The 19,515-nt window shown below is 41.8% G+C and overlaps 1 protein-coding gene across 1 annotated transcript in view; it reads right to left on the bottom strand.

Annotated features, from left to right (window-relative positions):
* The window catches only part of pard6b (par-6 partitioning defective 6 homolog beta (C. elegans)), an 18,430-nt gene extending 3,626 nt beyond the window's left edge, over positions 1–14,804 (bottom strand). Inside the window, exons 1-3 of the mRNA XM_020624142.1 lie at positions 14,717–14,804; positions 13,543–13,781; positions 11,009–11,231 (exon numbers count right to left, since the gene is read on the bottom strand). Of these exons, the coding sequence (XP_020479798.1) occupies positions 11,009–11,231; positions 13,543–13,781; positions 14,717–14,804 (550 nt within the window). The remainder of the gene's footprint in view (positions 1–11,008; positions 11,232–13,542; positions 13,782–14,716) is intronic.
* Positions 14,805–19,515: the final 4,711 nt, after the last annotated feature.

Below are 19,515 nucleotides of genomic sequence, written 5' to 3'. Positions count from 1 at the left end.
CCCGATCTCCAGCATGAGCGCTCGGACCTGACAGTGGAGGGCCACTCAAAGGAACACACAGCAAAGGGATGCTGTTCTGGTGTTAAACAATAAAAATCATACCACTTTCTGACTAAGCATGTGTAACTCCACACACGTGTATACAACATATGCTGGTTAAACACACACACACACACACACACACACACACACACACACACACACAGAGAAGAGGTATCAGTGAGGTATCTGGTTAATGATGATGACAGAGCCCTAATGAAAAGCAGCACATGAAGCATAACCAAGGTGCTGTGGTCAGAGAGCATGCAGGTATGTGGCTGGTTTGGCTGATGATTAATGAAAAAAAAAATAAGATGAAGTTTTACAATGGCAAGATTTGAGAGGATATCGTAAGGCTGCTGTTTAATCGCTTTATGTATTTATGGGCCTGTTTGCAAATTACTGCAGATATGACGGAAGTTGTGTCAGCGCACTTACTCCGCTGCAATTCCACTTTTTCCGAGTAATGAGTGCAATTCTTCACAGCTCTGAAAGTTCCCATTAAATAAGCTAAAATGTCCAACTTGTCCATTAAAGGGGTAGTCCATCAGCTTTACACACAGGTCAATTGGAAGTCTGCTTACCCTCTCATATAACCCATAAGTGCTTCCTGACTTCTCACCCATAGCGGCAGCGGGAAATAATCCATAGATAAACAGAAAAATCACTGTTAAAAACAAAAACTAACCCTGTTGAATGTGTGCCAATGCCACTGTAAAGGCTTCCAAAGTTTCTATATAGAGACTAACTAATACTCTTCCTACAGTGCCTTGCACAGCTCATGTGGACAGCTTTAGAGATATTTGGACAATAGTGGTGATTTAGCTCAGAGTCTGCTAATTTCTACATAAAGCCTACATTACAATTATGTATTTGAAAGATATTAGTGTTTAACTGGCAGAGTAGGCCAAGCAAAAGATGCTATTTGCTGGATAATGGGAAACTCGGAGAACATTTCAGAATATTTTGGCCTGTAGTTTTTAGTTTTAATCTGGCATGACAGATTAAACTTTGAAGTGCACCATTAAATTAACTCTACAGTGTATCACCTGCTCTTCTCCACACACACAATAACCATGACAGAAGAGATGCCTGCAGAGCTATCAGATTCAGTGGTCATACTTAAGGCATAATTCACAGTCCCCGAATAGAAAATGTGATCTCCAGCTGTATGTTTCTCACAGCTCTGCGCAGGTTAGGTATTCCAGCTATGCAGTGGCTGCTTTGATTTCCCACACTTCGAATGGAGTCAGTGAGGAGCAAAAAAAGGGAAGCAATGGAGGAGGCAAAACAAGCCAGCAAAACACTGGCACAAGTGAGGACATGCAGTGTTGCTTGTCATTCTTCTTTGTAGTATGTAAAACACAGGGTGAATAAGTAATGCAGAGAGTTCTAATATCATGGGGACTGAGAAACTACTTGTGCAAATTGACGTGCATTGGTTGAACACATCTCCCTCAGTGCTCGATTTATTATACAATCTGTATGCATCATGCTTCAAGTCTGGACTTTGGCTTTAACAAAGCCAGTGCTCCAAATAAGTGGGATGTGCAGGCATTCAGAACACGTCACACCTTTTTCAGTGAAAGAAGTATACTTCATCTTTGGTATCGCTGCTCAGTAACCACTGCTCCTCTGGTTGCACAACTATGATGTCTCATAACGAATCTCCAGCTTTCTTTGTACTACATTACTCCTCCACGACACCATCAATCCACTACTTCCTGGTACGTGTTGTCCTGGGATCTCCGTGAGGGAAACCTGATACTGTCACGGAGTTATTCATAGTTACTCTATCCGGAAGGAGGTAGAGCTATCACAGTAACTAATACTCCTACCTGTACATTTAGATATCAGGTATTTATGCAGCTGCTCTGTGGACAGATGGATCATTACAAATAAGATCACAGAACAAATAAATATCAATCTATGGAGAAAATCTAATTTAAAAAGTGTATAGCTTTAAGCAAAAGCCCACTTCTCATTTGTTTATATTGAATAAGAATTGCTGTCTGTGAAAGCAATCAACAGTTTCCAAACATAACATGTCTCAAGGATAAGATTAAGAAAAACATGGAGAAAGACAAGCAGCTGAGGGGTTGTGGTGTTCTGGAGAGAGTCAGGTTTGTTGATGATAAGCCTGGATGTTCACCACGCAGCCGGTGCCATGGTGTTCCTGACACAGAACGATACAAGAGCGGGAGGAAGGGGAGTGCACGTGCATGTTTCAGTGTGAACTTGTGTAGATGAGAAAAACCAGGGGTGGAGTAAAAGAAAAGACATGAACTATACAGAAGAGAAAGAAATGCAGCAATACAGAGCGAGAGAAGAAAGGAAAAGAGGAGGAGGTGGCGACAAAAACTTTCAAAGGAGTAAATTCCCGGAGGGTTACTATTCCTGGTGTAGTGAGCATACCTCCCTGGCACAGCCCAGATAGAAGTGCCTTAGCTCTGCTGATAAGAAAAAGAAATGGAAAGAGGTAGGTCAAAGGGAGAGTGCTGAGAGCAGAGGACATAATAGGAATGGCAAGAAAAGAGTGAAGCTGTCCACACAGTGTACCGACATGAGTCAAGTGTTTGGGTAAGGGAGCTGCTAGAGAGACCTACAGAGACATGAAGCAAGTAGGAGCAAAGACAAAGCCTTGATGCATAACTGAGCTGACTATATGAGGAATTACTCATGAAATCCGTAATTCATAAGACTCCAGTCATGACCATTACTCGGCTTCTAGGCCTGCTCATAAAATCTCACTAATAACTTCTCTACTATACTCATCAGTCCTGCTTTATTACTCTGCCATGACAGGAGCCGTTTATCAAAAAATATAGCAACTAAGATCTACGCTGCAAGAGAAACCAGCTGCAATGTAGCGGCATGTAATTTACTATTAACACAGCTCACTACAGGGCTGGAGAATTAACACACGTTAACTGCCAGTTCATGTAAAACTCATGTACAGCACATTTCTGTGCATTTGCATCATCAGTGCAGTCTGAAGCAATTCCATCATTTTCTTTCATGCTGACATCGACACCTCTCCTTCCTGTTATACCTCCCCTCCCCCTCCAATTATCCTTCCCTGTGCCCTTCACTCTCTTGATCTTGGGACAGGGGCAGGTCAAATGGGGATGTAGGTTTGGGGTGTGTCTGGGGTGTGGTAGCTAGATCTGGGTCTGACAAATGGGGCCTTCTACACAGCCTTGCTATTTGTAGCTTCCAGGAGGAGAAGGCAGGGGTGGCAACAGACGTTGGGGAGGATGGAGTAGAAGAAGGGAGAGAGGAATAGCTGTGGGGGTTGGGAGAATCCTGGTCTAGCTTCGCACGCCTGTCGCTCATGTGTCTGAATAGGGACTTTACTTTGGAGGGATAAGTAAGGGGACTCTGTTCTTCTGGTTGTGTCCTGCCTTCAGCATCTGGCTCTGGAAGACAACAGAGCCAGCCTGCAGTTAGATCTGACCACTGAAGCAAATTTATCATTGCCAAGAAGAACTGAGTGCTGACTGCACAGTAGCTGCATTTATAATCAGTAAACAGGACCGATTTTCCAGTCAGATTTGGAGAGTACAAAAGCACAGGTGTAAATAATAATGGCTGTATTCCATTTTGTGGCTTCAAGTGCAGGGTCCTGGTACTGTGCATGCTGGCTCAGTCACACTGTCATGGCCTACTGGGATGACAGGGAAGACATCATTCATATTAATACTAACACCTTTTCCTACTGCGATAATCCAAACTGTCTGTGTGAAAATATCATAAGCTTAAGTCTAATTTTAGCAAAATACCTGTCAGCATATTCTTATGTTACCTTAAATTTGCCTGATAAATCTTTCCAGTGACCAGTAACCCTTTCATCGTACTAGTGACATGGGAGTGTTGTTTTGAGACAGACTGGAAACAGCCGAATGTAAACAGAATAAGGAGCAAATAAAGTGTGTGGAGTTAAGGAGCAGTCAGAGCCTTGTGACTTGTATGTGATAAGCCAGGGTAAATACGCTGGAATAAAGTGCTGAAAGAAATTCACAGATAAGCGTAAAGGTTCTCATGGATGCTTCATAGCCTTAGTATCGAGTACTAAAATCTGGAACTGAGTTAGCATCCTTGCAATTCTGGTTCGCTCACCCTTAAGTGGATTTTTAGTTAGGATGCCTGAAATAAAGTCTGTGTTTAACACAAGGCCAATACATTTCCTTTTTGGTTCTACAATATAAAATATGTCAGTAAATATCACACATAATTTTTTAATGTTTCTACATGTCTTAAAAAAGGGAGGTGCAAAGAAGTGGCTAAATGAGACTACAGAGACCGTCTAGGATATAAAACGTCATCATGCTAAACATAGAGACTCATCTACTCCACAGTCCGCCTTTAAAACCTTGTTATGTTTGAATTTGCAAACTATTCTAACCTACTGACCCGGCCATGATCACTAGTTAGATCAGGTCGTACTATGAAGAAATGATTTTGTCAAAGAGGTAAGCGCTATAAATCAAATTACAAGTTGGAAGCCAAGTTGATAACACTGAAGCCATGGGACTGTGGTGTAGTTCATTTATAATCACCTTTGTTTGGCCAAGTCCGGTACAGAACCAAGGCAGCCATCTGCGGCGCCAGCTTGCTTTTCAGTTTAGCCACTTATGGTTTGCTGTGGTCAAACGTCCACTTTTTCTTCCCTCCACTTTGTCAGTATGCCCACTGCATCACCCTCCTCTTCACCGCTTCCAATCTGGTCTCTAGTGTTATTTCTTCCTCCCTCATGTTTCTCAGCAGTCTGTTCTCCCGTTTCCTTCCCTCCCTCTTCCCTTCCTCTGTCCATTCATGTTTGAAAACTTCTGACAGACTCTACAACAGAGAGTCTCGACAATCATTAGACTCTTTCAGACATGCACCCCTTCCAAAGAATTTTCCTGCTATTTCATATGTAGGTGTCAAGTCTGAACAAAGCCTCGACTCTCGTAGCCGGCAAAATGTTACCGGCTGCATGTCTGAATTGGAGCGGTCAAACTGCCAGTAAAGGCACGCTCAAGATGACAACAGTGCTATGTAAGCCGTACCCATGCACATTTAGAGGAGCCATTCACTTATCACATCTAAAAACACATGGAAAACATCAGCCCTCCGTGAAAGCACAAGGAGCTAGCAGACTAAACAAGGAACGTGTCACCCAGTGCAGTGGTGTGCACATTTTGCTGTAAGTGCTAAATAAAAACTATGGATAATTCCCTCCATAGTTCCTGGCTTGTCCAGTCAACATGTCGAAGTGTCCTTGAGCAAGACACTGAACCGCCAGTTGCTCCCAGTGATAACACCGGTGTGTGAATGTGTGAGTGATTGGGTGAATGGCCAAATAGTGTGAAAGCGCTTTGAGTGTGCTGTAAAGCATAGAAAGGCACTATACATGTATAAGACCAAGACTAGATTTGTCTCATGGGATGCTGGATGCCACATAAACATTGTGGCTGTACCTAGCTATGTTCTGCTAGGTGTGAACAAAGACTTGCTGGGAATTTCACAAAAAAGCCACATGTAGTCCACAAACTCAGGGCTTCCTTGTCTGAAAGCAACCCCCTCCCCATCCATCCATCCATCTAAGCCACCCTCCCTCATCTTCTTGCAGCCTGCTTAAAATCTCATCCAGCCAGGATACAAAGGCTACAGAGGAAGGTTTTTAGCTTTCCAGGCTGTACGCTCTCTCTGGTTTTAAATGTTCTTTGACTCTACTTTCTTTCACTCTTCACACTGTTTTTCTCCTTGTTGATGGAGCCCGGCTCTGTAGCCAAGGGTCCAGTCTGGCCTGTTGTCCTGTCTAATCTAGCCAGCAGACGTGATCAGAGGCTGGCCACATTCCACCCAAAATTGCCCCCTCTCTGCCTCCCTTCTTCATCCATCTCTCCTTCTCTTTATTTCTCTCTCTTTCACCCTCCCCAGCTTGGGCCTCACTCCACATTCCTCTCTCACCAATACTATTCCCACTATCCTCTCTCTCTCTCTTGTTGCATTCCAATCACACTTATACTACTTCTTCTCCCTTCCCCACATCTCTAATTACATGCCATTGCCTAAACAAAGCCTTATACATTACTCCCTCTTTAATACTGTTTACTCTCTCTCCTTTCATCCTTCCATCTTTCTTATTCGGCCTAAGAAATGTTCCTCCTCCAGCATTCCTCCTCCGGTGCTCACTCATTACATACACAATCCTTGGGAATAATTTGTACTCTGTGGAAAACTATCAGATTCACAGCTGGGGTGGCTGATCTATTACTCCTCAGTGCTGTGTACCTTGGAGAAAATGACATCTATTACACCTGCCAGCACTTTGTCTCTCTCACCTTCTCTTAGCACTGTGTGATAAATCGTTTTGTGAGCATGATTTACATCCCTGTGCGACCTCAGACTCGCGTGACAATAATTCTGCTGTGTTTGCATTAGCAGTGAGATGTAACTGTGGCAACACAGCGTTTGAAAAATAGTTGCAGGGGGGCACAGAATATCTGTCACAATGTCCAACATGTTGGATTTGTTTTTGAATCAGTCTTCTCTTCCTGTCTACAGTTCGTCACGTGATGCAACGCAATCCTGCTATTGGTTAACGCAGCTAACCAAAGATAAGGGGGCACTTGGTTTGTTGCAAGGCATCTCTGTGCTAATGCAAACATGGCAGAATCATTGTCACGTGAGACTGAAATCGCACAGGGATCTAAATCATACTCACAAAATGATTTGTTATGCAGCCCTACTTTCTCTGTGTAGATCTGTCTTCCCTTCATGTTGTGGCAACCTCGCTCATTCAGATTTTTTATGTTTGGTATCCTTCATCCAAATCTCCCTCTCCACTACACTGTCTTCCTTGTTTCACCTGGCTCTCTGTGCCCGTCATGTCCGTCACTACACACCTACAGTATCTCTCCCTTTCATGACTCCACTGACTCAGTACATTGCTTATAACACACTGTCTGCATGATTAGAAGGGTGTTACATTTTAACATTGTACATTTCCCATTCTGTGGCTTGATGACTCATGCTCTGGTTACTAATTGCTAAGGCAGTCCCTGCTGGGATACACAAATACAAGCATTCCTATCTCTCTCCATACCTTTCCCTCTACCTTACTGCTGAAGCGTTATGAGCCATTCAGGACTGAAACTGTGTGAGCGATGAACAACTTCACCAAACAAACCCACACCCTGACAGACTTAAAAAAAACTACCACAACTCTACACATGATGATCTGGAAACTATATGTACTGTATGTTGTGTGGGTACAAAGAACTTTCAAGATGACTGATACAGGTAAACCCAGGAACTTCTCTTCTGACAACCATGTGTGCAGCCAACCAAACATAAACCTGGGTGTGTCATACAGTTTCTCCAATGTCAGGTTCACTTGTATCAGAGACTGTGCGCATTGTCAGCTTCTACAACAGCAATCACTGATATGACAATGAATATTATTTTAAATAGAAACTAACATCCACACTTCTCCATGTGACTCCTGAATAATGACCACAATAATCTCCATTTACAGCAAGCTTAGCAAAAACTGTGTGGACAAGGAAATCACTCATAACAGCTCTCATCCCGTGGAGAATCATTCTGTGCTCCCTGGACTTGGATTGTATCGATTCTCATTCTGATTGTGAACAAAACTACTATGTGTATCTGACACACAGTGAAATGACAATGTTGTAGGAGGACAGTTTATGCAGCCCATAAAGCTGTTTTTAAGTGCGAATGCTAGCAGTACAGCTCCCAGCATGCTCTGCAGCTCTCACCAGCCTTAAAGAGTCTCAGCACCGTTAATCCACCTGGACAGGCCTCTTCAGTGCTGCCATGACAACAAGTAAACAGTGGACACCTTCTTGCCAGCTCAGTAATCATCAGCACATTGTTCATAGATGGAGGGCGGGTTGTAAGGGATATACGATGCGGCTGAACTGTACTGCTTTTAAAAATGACTGGCAAACATGGAGTCCAGTAGCCCACAGAGACACCAACACTTAGCCCAGCAGTGAACAATACAACATAATGGCTGGTCAGTGATGCTGCGATGATGCAGGAACACCAACAATGTCGGCTTTATTCAAGAAGCAGACCACAACAATACAACAACAGACACCCACAGCCCTACATCCATCCATCAAACCAACTGCACATCAATGAATGAACAAAACCCACAGAGAGAGCACCTAGCCTGGGATAGATGAAGCCTGGATTCAGACATCCAGACAAAATGCATGCCAAAAATAACCTCTCATGACATGCACGGACTGAACTGTGTTGAGAGCTGACACCCTTCTCTTGTTTTATTAAAAACAAAGAGAAACCTGTTTACAATCAGTGAGACTGGAAACTGAGTTTGTTTTTATTAACTCCAAACACATTTCACAGATATCTGTGTAATAGTGAAGGCCAGGCTGGAACAAACTTTGGCCCACACTGCTGCCTTGTCTAGTCCCGCTCCCACTCTTATGCGGTAATTACCAATCTCATCACATCTGACTGCTGACCATCTAGGAGACAGCAGTAGTGGTAATCTAATAGCATTACAAGTCCGTTTGTGACATTATGGCTGAAACTCTAGACTGGCCTTGGTGCACAAACACAAACTGGTTTAGCTGAATGACTGTGATGCACAGAGAAGTGTGACCTGACTCCTGTGCTTCTGATAAAAGGAAAGAGTTTGGAGCCGATTTATCTGATTAAGCTTTGAAAATAAAAAAAGACCACCCAATCTTGGTGTAGGGCCATTTGTACAGATATGACTGTGAGACCAAGCATCATTGAAACAATTCCTCCAAATCATTTCCTGTTCTCTCACTCCGCCAACATGCCACTAAGAGAGCAGAATTTAAAGATGTGAAATGCTTTCCAGATAAACAAAGTTAATGCACAGTGTTAGAATGTTCTGAGTTGGCCCTTGGCCTGGCCCCAACATCAAGAAGATATTAACTCACTATAGAGCTTTTACTAGAGATAATAACTGGTGTCTGCAGATATATAATAAATGATCTCTAAACTACCAAAATGCTGCATCTGCACACTGCAGAGTCTTTATGCTGGGACCAACTGGTGCTTCCAGTAAGATAAAGGGGGGTAGACAAACCAGGGTCTGAGGGCAGTGGGGTCTGTAGGGGGTTGTGGCTGCATTAGTGTGTTTGTTCCTCCTGGCTTTGTTCTGTCATGCATGTGTGAGTGCATGACCGATGTGTGATGTCTGCTTGTCTGCATGATTGTGTTTTCGTGTGTGTGTGAGCAGCAGTGAGCCCAGTGTGGGGCTTGTGTCTGGAGCGTGTAATTGAAACATGGTCCCATGCAGCGCTACCACAGTGACCCCACTAATCTCCTCCTGACAAAGTGGCTTAGCTTCTATAGGGTCATATGGCACAGCAAGACAGCTTATACACAACAGAGCACGTGGCTCAACCTACCCCTGCCAGCAGACCCTGGGGTCTTCCCCATATTCAACAAGCAACTCATCAGTTAGGGTGCACTTCAAATATCATAAAAGAAGTTAAAACTTTATTTATTTGTAGTCTGGCAAGCCATGGTTAATATAATCCCTAGATATGCAAAAACAATCTACAGTTATGAGCTTAAAGGGACCAAAACGTCCTCCACAAGCCCCTGAATATAATAACAGGACAATCTGTGTAATAATGACTGGGAATGAGCCAGTGAGGCAGTAATTAATGGTGATGAGACAGAATTAAAATAAATAAATAACACATTCACTTGCTCATTTAGTTTTTTAGTTTTGGCCAACCCTGGCAGTGAAATTTTCTTTGTAAATGAACACTGTTTCTCAGCAATAAGTAGTTTGTCTGCAACAACAGCTCAATCTGGGCTAGGGATGTATGGATACCAATTTCTTTTTTTTTTCCAGACCAAGTTGAGTACTCGCCGATACAAGTACTTAATGATGTGATGTTTCTACGATTAAAAAGAAAAAACTACAATTACCATAAAAGTGCAATGACTTTAGAGACAGCTTTTAATTTCATGAGATTTACTCTGATAGTGATTAAAGACAATATCCTATGTAACTGGAGGCTGTGCAAATTACCTGAAAACTTTGTGCTAAAAACATAGTACGGCCAGCATTCCCACTGATAAACGTGTAACTGCCTGAATTTCTGTAGCCTGCTACACAGCAGCATACTGTAATATAGTGCATTTCAAGCTTCCTAGGAGTGCGACCCTGTCTAAGGATGTAATGATTTCACAACCCCCTGACTACAATCAGCATAACAAGCACCGTAGTGGTTTTAGTGGAATGAACAGGACCAGGTATTTTGACCAGGAGGAGAGTTGCATTTCTGCAAGTTTGTTGTTGTATTTCATTTCTTCAACAGGTGTGTGAGTATTACACTCTACATTACTGATGATGCTGTTGCACATTACAAGTGTTGACGTCTGTGTAAAATGTGACCTTGTGTCTGTGTGAGACAGGGAGGGAGGGGCCCTCACAGACACACACAACAGAGAAGCTGAGTACGCAGTTGGCCTTACTTTTGTTATCATCACTTATCTTAAAATATCCCAGAACCTCTCAAATTTCCTCTCTGCTGCCTAATGACCAGCTTAGCCAGCATGAGGTTACTGTAATGCTGCCGTTAATTGGTACTGGTGCGTAGGGTAAAACTACTACTAGATGGCGGCATCAGACCCAATACGCGATACTGGTATTGGCATTGCTGCATCCCTAATTTTGGCAAAACACATGGGCAACATGCAACTTAAAATCTGAAAAAGTAAGATGATACTATGATCTATTAAAATTTTCTCTTTTGTTTAAATAATCTAGACAAAATACACTAAGCTTAATAATTTGTTCTGTTCAACAGCCTATCCCATATTACTAAGCTTCAATGGTAACACAAGCCCATTGTATTTGCATAGGAAAGTAGATCTGACCTAACGGACCGATGGAAGCTAGGACTCTTTGCTCAAACATGTCTTCTGTGCTTACCTTTCCTCTGCAGGAATAGCCTGAGTAGAGGGCTTGCAGTGGAAATGGCCTTGTAGTAGTTGTCATCATTGTTGATGGGCAGCAGGTCGCCATGCACATCAGCATAGCCCACCAACAACTCCACATTGGGGATGCGATGCACATGCTGCAGGAGGCCATAGAACTCATCAAAACGGCCCGGCTTCGAACGGTCCAGAGAGAACCGACGAAACTCTGCGCCAAACTGGGATGGGACAAACAGGTGTGTGTGAGCAAAACTGTACAAACAAATACACACACAGGAATGAGGGGAGACTGAGAAAGAGCCAAAGAAACAGTGTCATAGCTGACAAGTAGCAGCAAGCCTATGCATACTCACAATATTAAGGAAGAGCTCCTAAGGGTCTGAGATTTGGGGCTGTGTCAGATGTACACTATGGTACACTAGCAGCCTAGATCATTTCAAAAGCACTGCAGACTCTGCCATCTATAACCCACCATATGTGATGAATTATTGATGGAGGCTTTGTGATGAGTGTTTCTCTATCTTTATCTCTATCTGTATTTATGGATGCAGTATGTTGAAGACTTCACAGTGCAGTTTAATCAAGAATGTCTGAAGAATGTCTGGCGTGCAGAGAAAGACCTTGATCAATGTACATGCATTCCCACAAAACACACTACTGGCTCACAAGTATCATCAGTGTGGTCTGACTGGATTAGTGGCTGCAGATCCCTACTCTTTAGCACAGCTGTGACATTGGTGTTGTTGGTGAGAAGTGTTGTGGTTGCTGTTGCCCTGGGCTGAAAGATTATCCACTGGTAACCTGGACAATGGTCATCTCATGCATTAGTGCAAAGCAGAATTATATTAATTATAGGCTGGGAAACATAACAGGTCCCAGGCCTGTTTCTGGTAGAGCATAAGAACACAAGAACATTTTAAATGACCCTGGTCAGCTCAGAGTGAACAGAGTAAAATACTAGTGGTAGAAGTTAACATTAACTCCACCTTTACCAGCTGCAACATTAAAGTGATCAACACAATAACACATCAATAAGTATAATACAATAATATGATATACAATCATGTGAAATATGTCTTTACTTTAATTTGTGGTATTAATATTTTTGTGCTTTTACTTAACATTTAGAATGCAGGGCTTCTACTTTTAACAGTATTTTTATACCGTTACTTCTTATTTAAATAAACAATCTGAGTATTTCTTTCACTGCTGCTTTGAACTTGAATTATTGCTTGGTATCTTGTGAATTTTCACCAGGAATAACTAAAAACTAATGATTATAGGCTTATAGATTTTCCTTTATTAATCTCGCGATATTAAAACGTGATAATAATTATCGCCCTGGTGAAATGCTATCTCTCCATATCAGTATATAACAGGGCCAGAGAAGCGGCCAGCATGACGGAGTGCGGGGGTGACAGAAGGTCACGCACGGCTTACATTAGAAGTTAGAAGCTTGTGCACAGTTCATGCACGGTTATAAGGTCTGAAGAGACTCGTGTGAAATCATACAGGAGAGAAGTCAGTTGAGTTTGTGGCTAAACATTTACAGTGCTTGCATATTGTTGTCTTTTACTGTATATGATAATTCATACTCAGAAAGCAGAACTGGAGCGACATTCATTACACAATGCTTAGTTAAAACATTTCAAAATGCACCTGCAGCGTTTTGTATTTTATGACTTTCAGTTAAATAAAAGCATTTTTTCCAGTCATATATTTCGTTTTCAAAACAGCCTCATATCGTTCTCTGGTGAGCCAAGTGTTTCGTCACACCCTCAGTATCAAATGAAGTAAAAAGTACATTTACCTCAGAAATGTAGTGAAGTCTAAGTACGAAGTAGCAGAAAAGGAAAATTTCCACTGTAAAATTTTTTTATGGATACTCTGTGTAAAACCTGTATTGTAACTGTTATGTTGAGAAACAAATAGGCCACCGTTTGTGTAAACACTAATTCTGAAAACTAGTGCTGAGCAGAAAAAAATCGCCCTGTGGCCTCATTCCGCAGCAGGTGTGTAATCATGGCGCAGACAGGAGGCAGGAAGGAACCAGGCCGTGTCACACCTGTACGTACAGGAACCTAACATGACAGGCAGGTATCAGCATCCCATACCAGGTTAATTTGTCTTAAACTTTCCCACGGAGTTATGCTGAAACCTAAAACTCACTCAGACACACAACGCTATACGAGTATTAGGTAACAGGGCAGGTGGGACGGCTGTGACAGGTGGCTCACTGGGGCGTCAGCTGACAACAACCCCCATCTTCAAACTTCCTAGCTAGCTAAACTTATCAGATCAACGCCACGGTTAACAGTAAAGTTTTTAAAATGGCGAACTAAGTTACCAGCGAGCTGGTCAGTTACAAAACCTGCGCTGGGTAGTTAATCTTAGCTCATATCTGTGTAAATTGTGCGACATGACAACTTGCTATCACTTAGCAGGCTAAATTAGCCAGAGTAATCACCACAGGAAGAGTTAAGACTGCAAATATAACGAGTAAGGTGACAAATAAGTGTCCATATGCACCTTGCTCTTCACCTCCACGGCACTCAGAGAACGGCTGCTCGACACTCGGTGGTTTTTGTTCGCTAGCAGCGGGACCGCCGCCAAAGCCGCTGCTGCTCCGTACCCAAAAACCGTTTTGTGTCCACTAGTTATTTCTCCAGTATCACCGACTGTCCCGCGGCTCCTGTACGTCCGACGTCTCCTTCTATGTCTCCAAGAGTGCGACAGCCGCTGCCAACCAGCCGAGCTCAGCCTGTAAACTTATCTCCTCTCATACTTGCCGCGGCCAGGGTAGCAACAGCACTTCTGTATACCGAGTCTTTGCCCCGCGGTGCCTCTGCCTACCTCTGTGTGGCTGGAGACTTCAAAATAAAAGACCCAAAATTTGGCTTTCCATAAAGCTTGCCTTCGAAATAAGAGCCCCGTACCCGCTATAGACAAGTGACAATTACAGGAAAAGAGAAGCAGCTATATTTATTACTAAATAATAAAAAAGCACTAAAAAAGACATTACAAAGTGCTTAACAATAACAAATACTACATCATAAAATTGTTATACGGTCATAAAAGAAGCCATAAGACCTCTCACGAGCACAGTGAAATATCACACCATCAGTGGTGGAAAGTACTGGTTACAGCTGTAAACTGTAAGTACATTTGCTCAAGTACTGTACTTAAGTGCATTTTTGAGGGGTACTTGTTTATGCTCTGCTACTTCATACTACTACTTCATACTTCTAATTCTACTAGATTTTGGAGGCAAATATTGTACTTTTTACTGTGCTACATGTAGGCTATTTGATAACTTTAGCTACCTTTGAGAATAAAATGCAGTACAATCATAAGACTTTATTGATCCCTGGTGGGAAATCTCAAGAAGCCAAGCAGAATTTCAAATTTGAAGCAATATAAGGCAGATAACATTAGCTCAACCTTTACCAGCTGCAACATTAAAATGATGAACACAATCATTCATCAATAAAAACTAATTCAATAATATAATATACATTAATGTGAAACTTTTACTTTAGCTGGTTTAAGTATATTTTGATGCTAATACTTAGATACTTTCTTCCACCACTACACACCATTACAGAACAGTAAGTGCCATAAAATAAGAAGAAGGCATTCAGCTATAGTCAGAGTCAAAAGCCAAAGAGTACAGGTGAGTTTTCAGTAGCAATATAAAACCTACCAATAGCAATAGCAAAAGCATTGATCAGCTCTGTGCTTAAACTTAGACCTAGATACTCTTGCAGAAATGGCTGATCTTCCTGGCACATGATCTACCAGCTCCATGAGGTAAGGTGGGCACTAGACCATTTAAAGCCTTAAAATAAATAATTGCAATTTAAAATCTCTTCTATACTGAACTGGAAACCAGTGAAATGAAGCAAGAATGGGGGTTAAGGACACTTCAGTAAATGTGTGGTCTCTTCCAGGATGACAATGCCCCCTTTTATATAGCAGGGCATGATCATGGATGGTTTATGAGATAATGGGCCCCTACCTTGTGTTAGGTATTTTTAGTCAGATAGATATTGGATAGATACTTTATGTATTAGAAATGTTTAGTGGAGATAGGATGTCTAGTTAGACTGTTAAATGCTTAGGCATGCTTATGAGTTTCTACAGGGTACATCTGGTCAAGGATAACTAGAGAGAAGAGTTGATGACTGTCAGCAGACAGGGTGTTTAATATTATTATTATGACGTGTATAACTGTAGCCTTAGCCATAATATGTTCTTATGTTTAAGCCACGACATGTACTAGAGGTCGTGAGAATGTTTTTAGTTACACACCACTTAACCAACAGACACACACATTCACACGTTGATTTGCTTCATGTTTTGACTACTGCTAGGGCCAGCTGCAAAGCTGGTAACAGAGACGTCCCGGTTGACGTTTCTGTGTAGTATGGGGCTAGCCCAACCGAGGGGATATAATGTATAGGCCTGGTGGGTTCAGGGTCTTTCATCTTACATCTGCCTGCGAGCAGTTTGGAGGTGCAAGATACTTGAGCGTGTAATGTTAATTTTACCTGTGATCCTTTGAATAAATCAACACTGTTTTGAAGTTACTTGGACTGCCTCGTCTCTCAGAGTTAGCAATGGTAACAAGAACCATATCCTGCACTTGCCTACACTTCTCTTGGAGCAGGACTCACAGACTGAGCAAACACATGTTCTATAGTCAGTGGTTGTCTTCTTGTGGTTATTTTGTGTCTATTAATCTTTACTCGTTATACATCTCAGTCATTTGGCACATATTTTTACTTGTTTTGCGACTACATTTTAATTCAGTTTCAATTCAATTAAATTTATTTGTATTGTACCAATTTGCAACAACAGTTGTCTCAGGGCACTTTCCATAATCAGGTCTAGACCTTACACTATTAAAGAGAAAACCCAGCAAATCCCCCTTGAGCAGCCCTTGGTGATAGTGGGGAAGAAAAACTCCCTTTAACAGAAGAAACCTCAGACAGAGCCCGGCTCTTGGTGGGCGGCCTTCTGCCTCAAACGGTTGGGGTGAGTGGATAGAGGAGAGAGAGAAAAGAAGAAAAGTATCAGGACATGACAGGTTGTTATGGTGCCATGAAATATCAGAAGACATAACTTAATATACTAAGTACCTTTCTCCCCTCCATCACTGTCCTACTAGGATTATAATACTATACATCCATCCATCCATTATCTCTATCACTTATTCATAAATAGGGTTGCAGAGGGCTGGAACCTATCACAGCTGACATTGGGCAAGAGGTGGGGTCCACCCTGGACAAGTCGCCAGTCTAGCACAGGGCTGACACATAGGCACACAACCACACACACTCACACTCACTCCTAGAGGCAATTTAAAGTCACCATTCAACCTAAGCTGCATGTCTTTGGACTGCGGGAGGAAACCGGAGTACAATAGTATATAGTATACACAATATACACATATACAGTACATACATATACAGTAAACAGAGTATATATGTATATAGTACATACAACACACATACACAACAATATATAATAAGTATTAAATACATACAGTATATATGCATACTATACATGCACAGTAATCCAATACTATTCTATATAAGGGACCCAATCCCGGCCGGCAATCGGGCGAAGGCAGGGTACACCCTGGACAGGTCGCCAATCCATCGCAGATGAATTCAATTATGTTTACCTATTATTTGGCCCCAAAGAGGAGGGTGTCAGGCCATGCCATCATAAATCTTCAGAATCCCATAATAAGCAACACCATTTTCCAGACCTAATCTACCCTTAACACAAAGCATCGCTGAACCCTAAAGCAACACCATTTTCCAGACCTAATCTCCTCACCCAAACAAGGAGCAGATATGTTGCTTGATACATAACATCTGCATTGTGTGTTCTTAGGTTAAGCAGCAGCTTAGGTGTTTTATTGTCTTTGGAGTCTTTCCTGTTTTATTTTAGCCATTTGTGCCTCTTTTTAGGGGTATTGTAGTTGTTTGGCATCCTTTTTTGGTGATTTTTTTCCCAGTCATGTGATTGATTGTCCAACAGAAAAGTTACCAGTGCCTTCACGATTTTCTGGTGGGCCGCTGGGCCTGTCTCCAGCAGGTCCATTCAGTAATCCATCCACAGGGCACAAGGAGTCCCTGAATGGTTTGATAAGTATGAAAATAATGTCATATTCGGTGGTCTTTGCATTCACTAGAGCTCAATCCAGTTGAATACAACGGATGACTGGGACTGACTGGGCACAGGCCCAGGGTCTTAAGGGTTCAAGGGGCCCCTGGAACTTGCATGCACAATATCCTTGAAAGAGACCAAAGAAAAAAACCTGCCAAAATTAGACACAAAACAATGACAAAGAGATGAATAATGGCTGTAAAGAGATGTGAAACAACTGCAAGAAGCAGCAAAACCACTACAAAACACCACAAAATGACTACAAAGACATGCAAGTAGACCACAAAGAGATGCAAAACATCTTCAAAGACGAACGATAACCTTAAGGAGATTATCAAAACTTGAGTCGGTTTCAGTATTAATGTCTTGCTTCTACTGTATGTAGGATGGTGGAGGAGCCTTTTACATGTCTGTGCCCAAGGGCCCAGTATGTTATGATCCATTTCTGTATTTCATAAGGTTGGTGTGTAAACTATATACCGAGCATATTAAAAGAATCATTACAACAGCAGATTTAGCCCTAGATGCAACATTGATGTAGGAAGTAAATGCTATGGTTGACAGTACCTCGTTTCTAGTTGTATAGTGACATCTTCTGGCCAAAAGCCACACAAGCCCTGACTGCTGCTGGCTCCCTGCCTGCTGTACTGTAGGTATGCACTTCTACACACTGTAAGGTTATTGGTACAGTATGTCCTTGCAATATATACAGTGATAAAAAGGAATGCAAAAAGATATTTGATCTACAGTCAGGGGTCATTATCAGATATTCTGAAACTTCATATAAAGGGCAGTATTATCATACTACACACCCTGATTTGATTTATCTGTTGGGATAATTTTTACCTAATATGACTCCAAGTGATTCTTGATTAAACTGGAAGTAATCACATGAAATCATATGAATTTGAAATCCATCCACATTTTCATTTGCATCCTCCTCTGTGTTCTGCTGTAAACCAAATAATGAGTTCAGTATACAAAATACAGCAAGAACTTTGCACAGATTTAGTCATTAGAACTCAATAAAACACAGTACAGTCAAACAAGATACATAAGCGAAAGTTATATGTGATAATAACCCGAGTATCTTTGGATTTGTTGGTTGGATTACACAGGACATTTGAAACCTGTTTTGACACTGGAAAGATAAAACATGCATTTTTGCCTGTTTTGACATGCTTGAATCAAAAGAAAAATAATTATGAAAACAGAGGGCAGATTGATTAACTGATTGTTAACATTAGCCACCATAAGCTAACTGGTCATAACAAAAGAGTAAGGAAAGGAGCACGGGAATGAATTCAACCTTTAATTTCTTAGAAGAACATTGTGTTATTTCTTCTTACATGTTCTGACTTTAAAGCAAATATGATTGTACATGAGAGCAAATTAGTTATTTTGTACTTCCAGTTGTGGCTTCAAACCCATCACCACCATGTCCTACATTTCACTGCATTAAATCCCTGCTAACCACTTTCTAAAGCACCTCACAATCATGCTTGCTTTTATTTTTTTTGTCAAAGTTTCACGAGTCTATAGAAATGCACTGTTGAGTTTGCAGACTGTTGAGTCACAAAGTACAGGCTATTCAGAGTATGAGGTTGTGATGCAGAACTCTCCGGTACCCTTAGTGAAAGAGCTAGGCAACAACTCCAAGGGCAAAGAACAAATTGATTCCTTTTGCAGTGAAAATATATTTTTATTACAGCAGCACTGCAGAGCACCTAGGGAGGCCGTCTTTTAGCTACAGCATCAGCAAACTTCCATCCTCCTACAGTGTTCTTGAACATGACACTGACTGGCCACTAGAGCTGCTGTGTTATGTCAGAACATGACCCCTGACCTCCCCGTGAGTCATAAGAAGTGAGATATTTTTTGGAAAAATCCTAATATTTTTATACTTATGAGTTTAAATGTTAACAGATCATAATCACCAGCTTTTAAATTGCTGCTGGTTATCAAGCCAAGAAATCAGTGAATGTTTAATAATAATCACCTCTATTTGGCCAAGTATGTTACACACAAGGAATTTGTTTCCGGTACAGAATTGAGGCAGCCATCTGTGGCGTCAACTCAACTGATGGCTCTAACCATCGGGGGCAACTTGGGGGTTTAGTGTCTTGCCCAATTTACTATTAACAAAAGCCATATCTTTGAATATTCACAGAGAAATGCCACATCGCTCCCCACACACCAGTAGTGTGTTGCTGAATTCCTTATTCCATTCCTTTTCAATCTCCCTCTCCCCCCGGCCTGCTGTGTGCACAGTATCTGACCTCCCAGGAGACTTCCTCCCTCCCCTGCATCTCATCCCTCTCA

Source organism: Monopterus albus, unplaced genomic scaffold (genome assembly GCF_001952655.1).
Source record: "Monopterus albus unplaced genomic scaffold, M_albus_1.0 scaffold321.1, whole genome shotgun sequence".
NCBI lineage: Eukaryota > Metazoa > Chordata > Actinopteri > Synbranchiformes > Synbranchidae > Monopterus > Monopterus albus.
Note: the sequence above shows the minus strand (reverse complement) of the source record. Positions and strands in the feature narration are given on the sequence as shown.